The 14,740-nt window shown below is 36.4% G+C and overlaps 1 protein-coding gene across 1 annotated transcript in view; it reads right to left on the reverse strand.

Moving 5' to 3' along the window:
• VPS13B (vacuolar protein sorting 13 homolog B) overlaps nucleotides 1-14,740 on the reverse strand; it is an 803,413-nt gene that overhangs the window by 321,295 nt on the left and 467,378 nt on the right. The window contains exon 31 of the mRNA XM_082674491.1: nucleotides 3,261-3,464. Coding sequence (XP_082530617.1) covers nucleotides 3,261-3,464 — 204 coding nt within the window. The remainder of the gene's footprint in view (nucleotides 1-3,260; nucleotides 3,465-14,740) is intronic.

The following is a 14,740-nucleotide window of genomic DNA, read 5'->3' on the forward strand; positions in this document are numbered from 1 at the left end:
AGAACTATAAAACAATGATAAAGGAAACTGAAGATGATCCAGATAAATAGAAAGATAGCCCATGCTCTGGGACTGAAAGAATTAATAGTTAAAATGGCCATTCTACCCAAAGCAAACTACAGATTTAATGTGATCCCTTTCAAATTACTCATAACGTTTTTCACAGAACTAGAACAAATATTTCAAAAATTTATATGGAACCATAAAAGTCCCAGAATTGCCAAAGCAGTATTGAGGAAAAAGAATAAACCTAGAGGCAAAACCCTCCCAAACTTCAGACATTACTACAAAGCTACAGTGATCAAAACAGTGTGGTATTGGTACAAGAAACAGACATATGGATCAGTGGAGTGGAATAGAGAGCCCAGAAATAAACCCACATACCTATGGTCAATTAATCTTCGACAAAGGAGGAGAAGTCTCTTTAGCAAGTGGTGTTGGGAAAGCTGGACAGCTGCATGTAAATCAATGAAGTAGAACACTCCCTCACACCCTACACAAAAATAAACTCAAAATGGTTTAAAGACTTAAATATAAGACATGACACCATAAAAGTCTTAGAAGAGGACATAGGCAAAACATTCTCTGACATAAATCATACCAATGTTTTCTTAGGTCAGTCTCGCAAGGCAAAAATAAACAAATGGGACCTAATCAAATTTATAAGCTTTTGCACAGCAAAGGAAAGCATAAACAAAATGAAAAGACAACCTACAGACTGGAAGAAAATATTTGTAAATGACATAACTGACAAGGGCTTAATTTCCAAAATATACAAACAGCTCATACAACTCAATAACAAAAACAAACAAACAACGCAATCGAAAAATGGGCATAAGACCTAAGTAGACATTTCTCCAAAGAAGACATACGGATGGCTAATAGGCACATGAAAAGATGCTCAACATCGTTAATTATTAGAGAAATGCAAATCAAAACTACAATGAGGTATCACTTCACACCAGTCACAATGGACATCATTAAAAAGTCTACACAAAAAAGAGGTAAAGAAGATATCTCTTCTTTCATGCATCTGTTTAAGGAGAAATGATGTTTTGCATCCTAAATTTAGTTCAGAGAATCTGATTTGATAAAATATTGAGACCTTTCAAAATATTTTTATTTTCTCGTGTCATAGGGAAACTTGTATGAATATTTACATCTATTGCTAACTTGTTATCTATGTAAGTAAATCTGTACTTGAAGATATGACTTGAATAAAGAGTCTCAGAGACTCTAAGACTTTACAAATTATTGCCATGTTCTGTGATGACAATTTTCAAAAGAAAACTGAAATTCTGATTGGTTACCTTACTGGTCATTTTTTGTAATAGAAATAACAGTGTAACTGGAATCTCTATATTTCTAAACTGTATAAATTCTTGTAAATTTCTTCTGTCTGAACAGAATAAAATAATTGGCACTCCCTCCCCGCACCAAAAAGACTTGTACACATAATAAATACTGGAGTGGGTGTGGAGAAAAGGGAACCCTCCTACACTGTTGGTGGAAATGTAAATTGGTGCAGCCTCTATGGAAAACAGTATGGAGCTTCCTTAAAAAACTAAAAAAAGAGTTGCCATATGATCCAGCAATCCCACTCCTTGGCATATATCCAGACAAAACTCTAATTCAGAAAGATACATGTACCCCAATGTTCATAGCAGCACTATTTACAAGAGCTAGGACATGGAAGCAACCTAAATGTCCATTGACAGATGAATGGATAAAGAAGATGTGGTACATATATACAATGGAATATTACTCAGCCATTAAGAAGAAAGAAATAATGCCATTTGTAGCAACAGGGATGGACCTAGAGATTTTCATACTAAGTGAGGTAAGTGAGAGAAAGACAAATATCATATGATATCACTTATATATGGAATCTAAAATATTGTACAAATGAACTTATTTACAAAACAGAAATAGACATAGAAAACAAACTTATGGTTACCCAAGGGGGAAAGGGGATAAGCGGAGGGATAAAGTAGGAGTTTGGGATTAGCAGATACAAACTATTATATATAAAGCAAACAACAAGGTCCTACTGTATAGCACAGAGAAATATTCAATATCTTGTAATAAACCCTAATGGAAAAGAATATAAAAAAGAATATATATGTATATGTATAACTGAGTCACTTTGCTGTACACCAGAAACTAACACAACATTGTAAATAGATTTACTTCAATAAAAATTTTAAAAATTTAAAAGTTAAATAAAAAAAGAACTCCTACAAATCATCAACTAAAAGACAACTCAATTTAAAAATGGGCAAGGGACTTCCCTGGTGGCACAGTGGTGGTTAAGAATCTGTCTGCCAATGCAGGGGACGTGAGTTTGAGCCCTGGTCCGGGAAGACCCCACATGCCGCGGAGCAACTAAGCCCGTGTGCCACAACTACTGAGCCTGCACTCTAGAGCCCATGAGGCACAACTACTGAGCCCATGTGCCACAACTACTGAAGCTCGTGAACCTAGAATCCGTGCTCCGCAGCAAGAGAAGCCACTGCAATGAGAAGCCTGTGCACTGCAACGAAGAGTAGCCCCCACTCGCCACAACTAGAGAAAGCCTGCACACAGCAACAAAGACCCAACGCAGCCAAAAATAAAAATTATTAAAAAAAAGGGCAAAGGGCTTCCCTGGTGGCGCAGTGGTTGAGAGTCCGCCTGCCGATGCAGGGGACAAGAGTTCGTGCCCCGGTCCGGGAGGATCCCACATGCCGCGGAGCGGCTGGGCCCGTGAGCCATGGCCGCTGAGCCTGTGCGTCCGGAGCCTGTGCTCCGCAACGGGAGAGGCCACAACAGTAAGAGGCCCGCGTACCACAAAAAAAAAAAAAAAAAAAAAAGGGCAAAGACTTGAATAAACATTTTTTTCAAAGAAGATCTACAAAGGCAACAAGCACAAGAACCTGATAAGGAAAGACTTTAAAAAAATCTGACTTTGAATATAATGGATTTTAAGGGAAAATGTGAATGAATCCTTAGCCTGAAATGGAAACTTTCATCAAATAACAAGCTTTAAAAAAAAAATTATGACACGACCTTAAATTTGTAATAATTGCAGTGTAACAGTGGTAGTACTAGCACGTTTCCAAGCAAAATCATCAGCTACAATTACAAAATATATTTAATGATCATCATGAAATGCAGAATACCAAAACACTTAAGTTGGGCATGCTAAAGACTGTATCATCAATTGCTCTTCTGTCAATGAAATATTAGAACGTGGAGAAAGTTTCTCAACCATTTCCCACCTGCTGGCCATATTCCACTCAAGGGCTGGATTCTGAGAATTTCTTTCATTCTCTGTTAGCACCCCTCCTGCGCCACTTTCCTTCTCTGGTTTTAGTTGATCCCACTGCGCAGTACCAATATTGATGGACTGCAGATCTATTTGGTATTGTCTGTCTTCAATTTCTGATCCAGGGTCTCGAAGAATTCCTAAATTCAAGGCTCTCCTGTAAAGGCAGTGAAAAAAAGTGAACCGATAAAATAAGTATTCTATGTTTACTTTTCTTGCTAACATCATGTTATTACCTTTTTTTTTCCTTTGGATTACTGGGTTAATCAAATCTATGAGGCAGGTATTAGAAAGTTACCACATACTAATAACTTGTAAACATACCCAAAACTTAGCACTTAACAGTATCTACCCTATAATGATTTCTTACATTATTCCCAGCACTGCTATTTTTCTAAGTACTTTCACATTTATGATTTAAATCCTTGAGATGTTGTGAGGTCATATTATTATCTCCATTTTTACTAAAGAGAAAATAATGCAGAGAGGTTGAAAGACTTAGTCAAAGTTACTGAGCTACCATGTGGACAAAATTGCAACTTAAATCCAGGGTTTTGCCTCAAAACCCTGTCTTCTTTGCAATGCTAAACACCTGCTAAACACCTACTTTCCCTTCTTCAGCACTCTGATGTCTTGTTAGGACAGGTGATGAAGGCTTTCTAATCTATTTAACTCCCCTACCTTTTGCCTTTGGTCTTTTATATAACCCATCATCATACAGACTAAATTGTTGACAAGAGTACATTGCTTATTGATGTAGAAACACCGTAAGGATTACTGGTCCATATAGAGTTGGAACTTTGATCTTATTGGACCCAAGGCTAAGCAAATGAATAAAATTATCAGCAGCTTAAAGCTAGATTAGAGGAAGTAAATGGTTAAATGTTTCATGAAGGTTTTAGACTGAAAATAGCAAGGCAGTGTGGTAGGGTGGGAAGAAAAGCATTCAGGATTCGGAAGCCGGATAAGACTAAGTTTGTGTGAGTTTGTAATTTTTTAGTTATGTTGGTTCACAGATGCTTTAAAGTGAGTAATCAAAAGGAAAGTAACATTTGTCCCCCATGAAAGTTTCAATCAACACAAAAGTGAAATTACATAGAGGATAAAAATAGTTTTACTAGTATAGATACAATTGCAGTGATTAGAAAAGAAATACAATTAATTATATCAATTGAATACTAATAAAGCTAATTAGTGGAGGGAGAAGGGAGGGAAGCACTGAGTCCTAGTGTGAAAACTACAGAGAAACAGTATGAATGTGATCAAGACTACCTCTTGTCTAAGTAAACAGTGTGGGTCAGACCATGCCCAGAAGCTTGTCAAATACTGATGGAAGGTGGATGACCACTGAGACTCAAGATGGCAGATGTCTGGGCCAGATGCACAGGAATGGAGATGGCATGCATTAGGCCAGGGAAGGTGAGGGCTAAGGCTAATGAATTCAAGTGAAGAGAGGAGCAGGGAGAGGACTGCAAGTGAATGAACAGGCAGCTCAGGTAGGGAAATATCACAAGGTGTTAACGATAAAAAAAAACAAACAAAAAAGAGAACAGGGAAACAAACAGGCATTGGTCAAGAAGTCATAGTGGGAACCAGAGAAACTGAATGAATGGACTCTCATTATTCCTAAGGTAAGAGCTGAACCTGGTTTTTGTTTTCTTTTTTCTAACTTAGAAAATTACAATCTAGGAATGGGCATGCAAGGAAAGGTGGACTGAAGTTTTACATGAACCCAAGAATTGCCTTAAAAAAAGGGCCCATAAGATCGGCCATGAACCCTTTCATTTTGCCTTAATGAAGGCAAAGAAAAAAGGAGTGAATGGGGGTGCAGGTGAGAGGGAGCAACATTGTGAGTACACCTATTTTGGTCAAATGCTCTCCTTTCATTTGAATATTGGCGTAAACCTGTTAATTCTAAAGGCACAGCTCGAACTTCACTTTCTATGAAGCCTTTCCTGACCACCATTTCTTCAAACTCCCTTCCTCCCAAATCTGTGCTCTTAGGGTCCTTCTGTACTTATAAGTACAAGAATATCACAATGACCTGGCGGTCTTTCTCAATATAGCATACATTTCTTTTTTTTTTTTTTTTTTGCGGTACGCAGGCCTCTCACTGTTGTGGCTTCTCCCGTTGCGGAGCACAGGCTCCGGACGCGTAGGCCCCGCGGCCATGGCTCAGGGGCCCAGACGCTCCACGGCATGTGGGATCCTCCCGAACCGGGGCACGAACCCGTGTCCCCTGCATTGTCGGCAGGCGGACTCACAACCACTGTGCCACGAGGGAAGCCCCTAGCATACGTTTCTTGAAGTCAGAAACTACATCTCCTAGTAAGCAATCAGTAAATGCTGTTTCAATTCACTGATTTGAACTGACACAAATGTTTACAAATCTCAAGTGGAGAATCTATCTGTCCACAGCAATAAGAACACACAGTCTTTAGACAGTAAACTGCTGCTGCAGGGCCACGTAAACTCTGACATACAGCAAATATCTTTGGCAGTGGGTGGCCTAGCTTATTTCCCTAGATTATTATTCCCCATATAAAAGTTATATTTACTTATTTTAAACTAGCCAATGCTTTCTACAATTTACATAAATTCCCTAAGCCTACTTTTAAAGAAAAAATACTTATAAGAATCCCTTTGAAGGAAGAAAAAGTATGTTTGGAAATAAAATTAGTACTATATTAAAAGACAAACAAAGCAACCTAGCCCAACATTAACATCAGCCTTTCTATTTTTCTTGGCACTTGCAGAAACTGCAAAGTCATAAGATAAAAACCGGAGAAACACCAAATGTCATTAGTTTTCACCTACGCTTGAAATGCCCCATATTTACTCTTGGCCTTAAATCAAGCTATTTTCCTCCTGTCATCTGTCTGTGGAAAACATGACTTTCCACAGTTCTTCTTCTCATGTAAAAATGGGTTGTATATTGAGCAATAGCTTAATACTTCTAAACATGCTAATTTCAAACTTTTAAGTTTTCTAAGAACCAGGGTTTGAGATTTTACACTTTTCTTTCTGTTTGCTTTTGAAATTGAAAAATATACTTGTCACTTTAACCTGATTTGAAAGTTCAGAGAAATGTACAGTATATGGGTATATAAATCCAACTTAAAAGTTAATTGCAAAACCATTTAAATCTGAGATGTAGAAAATAGGATAAGCAAAAGACTCATGTGAACTCTGGTCTCAGATTTTTCAATGATCCATGAGCTTGGAGAAATTATTTAACTTCTCTGTTTTGATTATTTCAATATTAAAACTATTATAGAAATAAATAAAATGTATGACTGAAAATTAAACTTTTTTTTTTTTTCTTTTGCTGTACGCGGGCCTCTCACTGTTGTGGCCTCTCCCGTTGCGGAGCACAGGCTCCGGACGCGCAGGCTCAGCGGCCATGGCTCACGGGCCCAGCCGCTCCGCGGCATGTGGGATCTTCCTGGACCGGGGCACGAACCCGTGTCCCCTGCATCGGCAGGCGGACTCTCAACCACTGTGCTACCAGGGAAGCCCGAAAATTAAACTATTCATAAAGAGGTCCATTATAAATTTTATGACCATTCCTGAAGTGCATTATCTTATATGGTTTTGAATGAATAATATATCTAATTGTCAACTAATCATAGATGCATGGCACCATGATAAAACAAAGTCAACTTTTCTAATTATGAAAAAGCTATTAATGAAAACTACAAAGATAAATGCTCTTTAATATTTCCATGATTACCTGTTTCCAAAATATGGCATATTAGAAAGTCAGAGTGAATCTTCTGATTGAAACAAGTAAAATGCTTGCAGACAATTTAAAGCATCTTTTTAAACACATTTCAGAGCTGGCACTAGAGAACAGAAGGTGCAAAGCCACCCCAAAAAAGTGAAATTAGGAACACTAATAAATAAGCACCTGCCAAAGCCAGCTTTTGCTCTTAGGGTTTCTGCTGAATTCTGTAGAGTGATTTTCTGATAATCGCACAGGAGGAGATAAAGCTCAAGGCCCACCTAAGGAGATGGATGAATCTATTTATAGGAGACTGCATAAAAAGCAGGGGTCACGAAGGGCTACATCAACCTTCAAAGGGTGAATTAAAAACAGCTCTCCTAGGAAGACTTGTGATAGAACAGTTCTGTGTCTTGACTGTGACGGTGGTTACATGAATGTACATATGCGGTGAAACTGCACTAAACTAGACACACATATAGACATATAAATACAAATGATTAAAAATAAAACTGGTGAGGGGAGTCCCTGGTGGTCCAGTGGTTAGGGTTCCATGCTTCCACAGCAGGGGGCACGGGTTCGATCCCTGGTCAGGGAATTAAGATCCTGCATGCCACATGGCATGGCCAAAAAACAAAACAACAACAAAAACCTTGTGAAATCTGAAGGCAATTGTGGATTGTACTGATGTCAATTTCCTGGTTTAGATATTGTCTTATAGTTATGCAAGAAGTTATGCAAGATCTGAAACCATAAAACACCTAGAAGAAAACACAGGGGTGTCTGCTCTATGACACTGGTCTTGGCAATGATTTTTTGGATTTGATACCAAAAGCAAAGGTAACAAAAGCAAAAATAAACAAGTGTGACTATATCAAACTAAAAATCTTCTACTCAGCAAAGGAAACTGCCAACAAAATGAAAAGGCAACCTCTAGAATAAAAATATTTCAACTATATGTCTGATAAGGGGTTATACTCAAAATATAAGAGGAACTCATATAACTCAATAGCAAAAAACAACCCAATTAAGAAAACCAGCAAAGGATCTGAATAGACATTTTTCCAAAGACATGTAATCGGCCAAAAGGTATTGATACATGAAAAGGTGCTCACTAATCATCAGGAAAATGCAAATCAAAACCATAAAGAGACATCACCTCATACCTGTTAGGATATCTATTAGCAATAAGACAAGGGATAATAAATGCAGGGAGGATATGGAAAAAAGGGAACCCTTGTACACTGCTGGTGGGAGTGTAAACTCATACAGCCACTATGTAAAACAGTATGGAGGTTCCTCAAGGAATTAAAAATAGAACCAGCTATGACCCAGCAATCCCACTTCTGGGTATATATCCAAAAGTAATGAAATCATTAATCGCAAAGAGATATCTGTACTCCATGTTCATGGCAGCATTGTTCACAAAAGCCTTTTCCATACCTTGTATGGAAACAACCTAAGTGTCCATCAATGAATAAATGGATCAAGAAAATATGGCATCTGCAGTTGACCCTTGAACAATTTGGGGCTTAGGGGCACCAACCCTCCAAGCAGTTATGAATCCATGTATAAGGTATGGTCAGCCCTCCATATCCACAGTTCCTCCTCCACAGTTCAGTGGTTCTACATTCACGGTATTTACTATTGAAAAAAAAAAGTGTATGAGTGGACCCGTGTTGCAGTGTTCAAGGGTCAAATGTATATACAATGAAATATCATTCAGCCTTAAAAAAGGAAAATCCTGTCATTTACGACAACATAGATAAACCCAGAGTGCTTATTTATATTACACTGAGTGAAATAAGCCAGAGAAAGACAAATATTGCATAATATCACTTATATGTGGAATTTAAAAAAATGTCAAATTCATAGAAGCAGAGAATAGAAAAGTGGTTGCCGTGGGCTATGCAGTTGGGGAAATAGGAAGAGGTTGGTTAAAAGGCACAAACTCTCTGTTATAAAATGAATAAGGTCTGAGGATATAATATATAACATCATGGTGAATATAGTTGATAACATTGTATTGTATAATTGAAATTTACTAAGAATTTGCTAAGAGAGTAGAATTTACATGTTCTCACACACACACAAAAGGTGATAGATGTGTTAACTCAATGGGGGAATCCTTTCACAATGTATACATGTATCAAATCATAAAGTTGTACACTTTGAATATCTTACAATTTTATTTGTCAATTATACCCCGATAAAGCTGGTGAAAGGTTACACTGAAGGGAACTGGGTAAAGGGCTCACAGGAGATGTATTTGCAACTTCATGTGAATCTACAAGTATTTCAAACTTTAAAAACCTTAAAAAATGGAAAAAAGCCCTCCTAATGCCCATGCTGAAAGAGACAAGGTAACTTACCAACTTACCCATTTTGACCTTAGACTTAGCAAAGGGTAAACAGGGGGAAAAAAAATCCCTCTAAGACTTTGCCATCGTAAGACAGCACTTGGGAGGCTGAGTTTCCAACGTGGCATGAAAAAATTTTAATTTGGAAAGGCTTGTGCCGGGTAGACAGTGCTACCAGATGACAGGTAAAAGGAAATTCTCTTGAGATGAACTCAATCTGAACTCAAAGAATTTCTGCAGATTTGGTTCCAAGTGAAATGAGAGACTAACAGATACAATGGGCAGAAGAAACAGACCCTCAAAGACTTCACAAACTGGATTAGTACACATGAAATATAAAATAATTGTTTAAAACGAAGAAAAAAGGTTTTTAAAATATGAGCAGGATCAAGAAGATATACAAAAGATGTTCCACATCATATGTCAACAGGGAAAAGCAAATTAAAACAAAAAGATACCATTGCACACCTATTAGAATGGCCAAAATCCAGAAGACTAACAATACCAAATGCTAGTAAGGATGTGGGGCAACAGGAACTCTCATACACTGCTGGTAGGCATGCAAAATGGTATAGCCACTTTGGAAGACAGTTTGACGGTTTTTTACAAAACTAAACATACTCTTACCATATGATCCAACAACTGCACTCCTTGGTATTTACCCAAAGGAGGTGAAAACATGTCCACACAAACACCTGCACCTGAATGTTTATAGCAGCTTTATTCATAATTGTCAAAATTGGAATCAACCAAGATGTCCTTTAGTAGATGGATGGATAAATAAACTGGGGTACATCCTATTATTCAGAAAAAAAAGGAAATGAGCTATCAAGCCAAGAAAAAACTTTAAAGACAAATTACTAAGTCAAGGAAGCTAATCTGAAAAGGCTACATACTGTATAATTTCAACTATATGTCATTTTGGAAAAAGTAAAACTATGGAGACAATAAAAAGATCAATGGCTGAGACAGGTTAGTCAGGGGCAGGAATGAATAGGCAATGCTCAGAGGATTTTCAGGGCAGTGAAAATATTCTATATGATACTATAATGATAGATACATGTCTTATCATAAATCTGTCCAAACCCATATAATGTCCAACAACGAGTAAATCCTAATGTAAACTATGGACTTTGGGTGATTAGGATGTATCAATGTAGATTCATCAATTGTTACAATGTACTATTCCTCAACTTGAAATATTCACTAATCTTTATTCTTTAAACTATAAGATATACCCATTTTGTTTTATGCATACTTAAAACCAATTCCAGTTATTATAGTATAGAATACTCAGAGTGCTTTGTTTTTCAGTACTAAATTAAGAAAAGATATTCAAAATATTTTCATTCAAATAACATACATTAATTTTTATTAAGCAGTATTAGAACAAGATATCTCGTGAAAGGTACATTTTGCGTCTCATGGTACACTAGATATTTTTTTAAGGTATAAAAATATAAACAGTTACAGACATAAGATTTGAAATAATTTAATTTTTTTCAAACACTGGAAATCATTGTACAACTTTTAAAATGCTATTTTCCCTAAGTGAGAATTGTATAACTAAAAATATCCTAAAATTGAAAAACAATCTGACTGCAAAGCCAAAAATTAAAGTATATTTTATTCAAGAGAGTTTTGATTTAGTGCACTACATTTTCATAGTACAAGAAATAGTTGCAAAATTATTAAAGAATTCTAACAGAATGATACTTTACCAGGGACCTAATCATAGGAAAATAACTTTATGGCTTCATTGAGGACCAGAATGCCTAATATTAACAATATCTGCTTTAAGAAAATACAAGTAAAATACCTTAATAAGAAAGGCTTCATATTATTTCCTAACTAAATTTCTAATAGAAATGCTTGACATCATAAATAGGAATCAAATTTTCTTGTCTCAACTTCACATCCTTCTAAAGGCTCTATGAACTTTGCTCTCCCTCCTTATTGCAGTTTTTAAAATCTTTTAGCAATTCAAATCAGGAAAGGGAGTGAGTCAAGATACCCATAACTCCCTTACCCTTAACACAAAAAGCTGCTTTATTAGCTAAAATATAGGAGTTATAATTGTAATTGCTTTGCCCTTCCGAAACTCATCTCCCATACCATTTGAACCATTTCAGCAGGTGGTGTAGGAGGATAAAATAAAGTCTGAAATAGTTGGTCAATGGTATAATCATAAGGAACCAAAGAAGACTTTAAGTATATAACAGGAAACATAGCTTTAATGTTTTCCTTTTTAAATTGATTTAGTCTGGGTCAGGCCTTTTGTATGTTTACATAAGAAACAGCTCATGTTGAATCATTTACCGCCCATTGCTGAATAGGCATATCTTTGGAACTCACTGTAAAGAAGTAAAATTCATTACTTACAGCTCAATTGAGATCTACAAAATGTTAAACAAGCCAGAAAATAGGAATGTAAAAAGAAGTAAAATTTATATGTCTTGATTAAATTAAATGTCTACATCTTTGTCACTAAGTCTCCATAAGTGACAGTAATCTTGACAGTGTATAGGGCAGGGGATGTAAATGGTTGACCATCAGGCTGAGACCAACTGCCAATTTCCATGACCAATGACTTAAGGCAGGGGTTCTCATCTTCAGAGTGCAGAAGAATCACCCGGAGCTTGTTACAAATGTTAAGTTCTTAAACCTACAGAAATTCTGATTCAGCAGGTCTGGACTAGGGCCGAGGAATATGCCCGCTCCCTTGTTTTTTTTTAAACAACCTAAACTAGCATCCTTATTGATTCTAAAAACCACATTCTGATACTTAGAGCATCACATCCCTTTGACTTGGAACATCCTATCTCTGCTATCTGAACTGAAGGGAGCATGGACAAGAACCAGTAAATCTGAGGCTATTTCACTTACAAAACAGATAAATTCATACTTGTCCTGCCTCTTTCACCGAATTGTTTAGAAGAAGCATCTCTTCTCTCTTCAAGGCCAAGATATCTCTGTTAATTCACTTCACTCTTGAAGGCTAGGTCAGTGTCTGTTTTCTCACCAGCCTGTACTTAGACACATTACTTGGCACGTGGTAGGCTTTTAATACATGAAAGTTGAATAAATAACAACTATTCTTCTTTATTCCCTTCACTTCCCTTGGGGATTTTACTCTCATTTTTTTCTTTTTCTCTCCCACAACTTTACCATTCAAGTTCAATTACTTGAACTAAAATATGTTCAAGTAATTCTCCTTGTAAAAGAGAGAAACTCTCTCCCTAAGGCCCTGTATACCCCTCTAGCTACCACCCTGCCATATTCCCTTATTTTCCTCCTAGTATTTCTATTTCCTCACTATTTATTTTCTCCTCTAACCAAGAGCTATCAGTTGTCATCCTTATCCTGCCTTTGAAATTTTACTGGAAAACATCCTCAAATGATTTTCTAATTACCAGATCCAATGGACGACTTTCAGTCATTAACTCACCTAAACTTTCTGGGCATTTGACAATTCAAAATGGCAGTACAGCATGCTGGTGAAAAGCACAGACTGCACAATTAGCCTGCCTGGATCCATAATTCTAGCTCTGCTACCTACCACTGGGTGTCTTTGGGCAAATTAAAGTTTCAGTGCTTCATTTTATTCATCTGAAAAATAAAGTCACTGAGGGGAGTCAAATGAGTTAATGCATGCAAAGTAACAGCTGACACAAAGTAGATAACTAGTATATATATAAAGCTATTCTTGCCGTCTTGCTTATTCTTGAAATTTTCCTTCATGAGCTTGCATGGCTCCACACTCCCTCAACTGCCTTTCTTTAATCTCCTTTACAAGATTCTTCTGTTTGCCCCTTCAATTATTAGTGATGTCCAGGGTTCTATCTTCAGTTTTATTTTATGCTTTATATGCATTCAGCAGCACAACTGATTCACAAATGCCAGTATATGTACTTCTCAATTATACCTCCAATGAAGGAGATAGGTTTCTTAGCATTCCCTTACATTTTCTGGCCCAGTCCATTCTATGATGACTGGCACACATCTACAAGACAGTTGGCTACCATTAGGGTACATGGTCGAGGAAAATGCAGTGTAATAACACTGCATTAAAAGCATGAATTTTAATGTCACAATTATATTCAAACTCTGGTTCTATCACTTACAAGCTATATATATATATCCTTGGAGAAGTCGACTAACTCAGTGAATATCAGATGCCTCTGTAAGAAGATAATGGTATATAGCTACATGGCTTCCTCTGGGAGTAAATGCATAATTTTAACATGTTTAGTATGTTATAAATGACACCTGGTTGTTTTTATTACTACAGTAGATGAGAAAGAAGCCGGATGGCCTGATTTCAGACTGAATCCATTGGTCTCACTTACTCTGTATTATAAAATCCAAAAGTACACTGAGGATGCAGAGACTTCAATTTAAGCAAATGAGCCCTATAATAATTCCTTGAATTGAAACAGAGTATTAGGCAAGAGAATGGTTTCCCTACATTTCTAGTCCAAGTGATAAATTAATCATGTATTTCACATTCTCAAAAGAAAGAAGGGGGTTATAAAAATAAAGGAGCAAAAACAGAGTAATCCAGTTATTAAATCATTTTCTATGAATTTCATACATTTCAGAAACAAATTAATTTTCAAGCAAAATACAGTTTTAAACAAACAAGCGATTTCATGTTAATAATGGTTTTATGATGGGGTAATAAAACTCACCTTTTTCAGTTATACAAATTTTAAATGATTTATGTGTACAAATCCACATGAGTATAAAGTAAAAATGACATGACAGCAGTATTTACCAATTATTTTCCTTTTGATGGCTAAATTATAGGCAACTTCATTAGAATATAAAACATTTAGCTCCTTCTACTTGAAGAGTCTCAAAATACTCTCATTGCTTAAGCAAATAAGAAAAGTAGACTTTCACTGTCTATCTTCAGGCAAACATGAGCTTTGAAGTTTTTCTTCAGTCACAGATTTGTGCTGATAAGTCCTCACTTGCTCACTCATGTTATAAATGGGGTATATTTACAAGATGATTTTAAAAGTTACAAGGTATACTATGTATGATCGATGTTAAAAGTATATCAAACTATACCAAACAATTCTCATCCCATTAGAAACATGTGCTAAAGAAATGCACTAACTGAACATGCACTGCATTGAAAAATTTTTTGGTGTATTCAAAGAAACCACTGTGTGATCTCAGAGAAATTACTGAGAAAGAGACGTACTAGAATATAGAGAAATGGAAATGGTACTTCAATTTTGTAAAATATTTAATTATGATATTGATCTTCAACAAAATTGATTTTTCATCATCAGAAGGGTTTTGATGAAACCCTTCATCAAAATAGAAATAGAAAGAAAT

The sequence above is a fragment of the Grampus griseus genome (genome assembly GCF_964374135.1).
Source record: "Grampus griseus genome assembly, chromosome: 17".
NCBI lineage: Eukaryota > Metazoa > Chordata > Mammalia > Artiodactyla > Delphinidae > Grampus > Grampus griseus.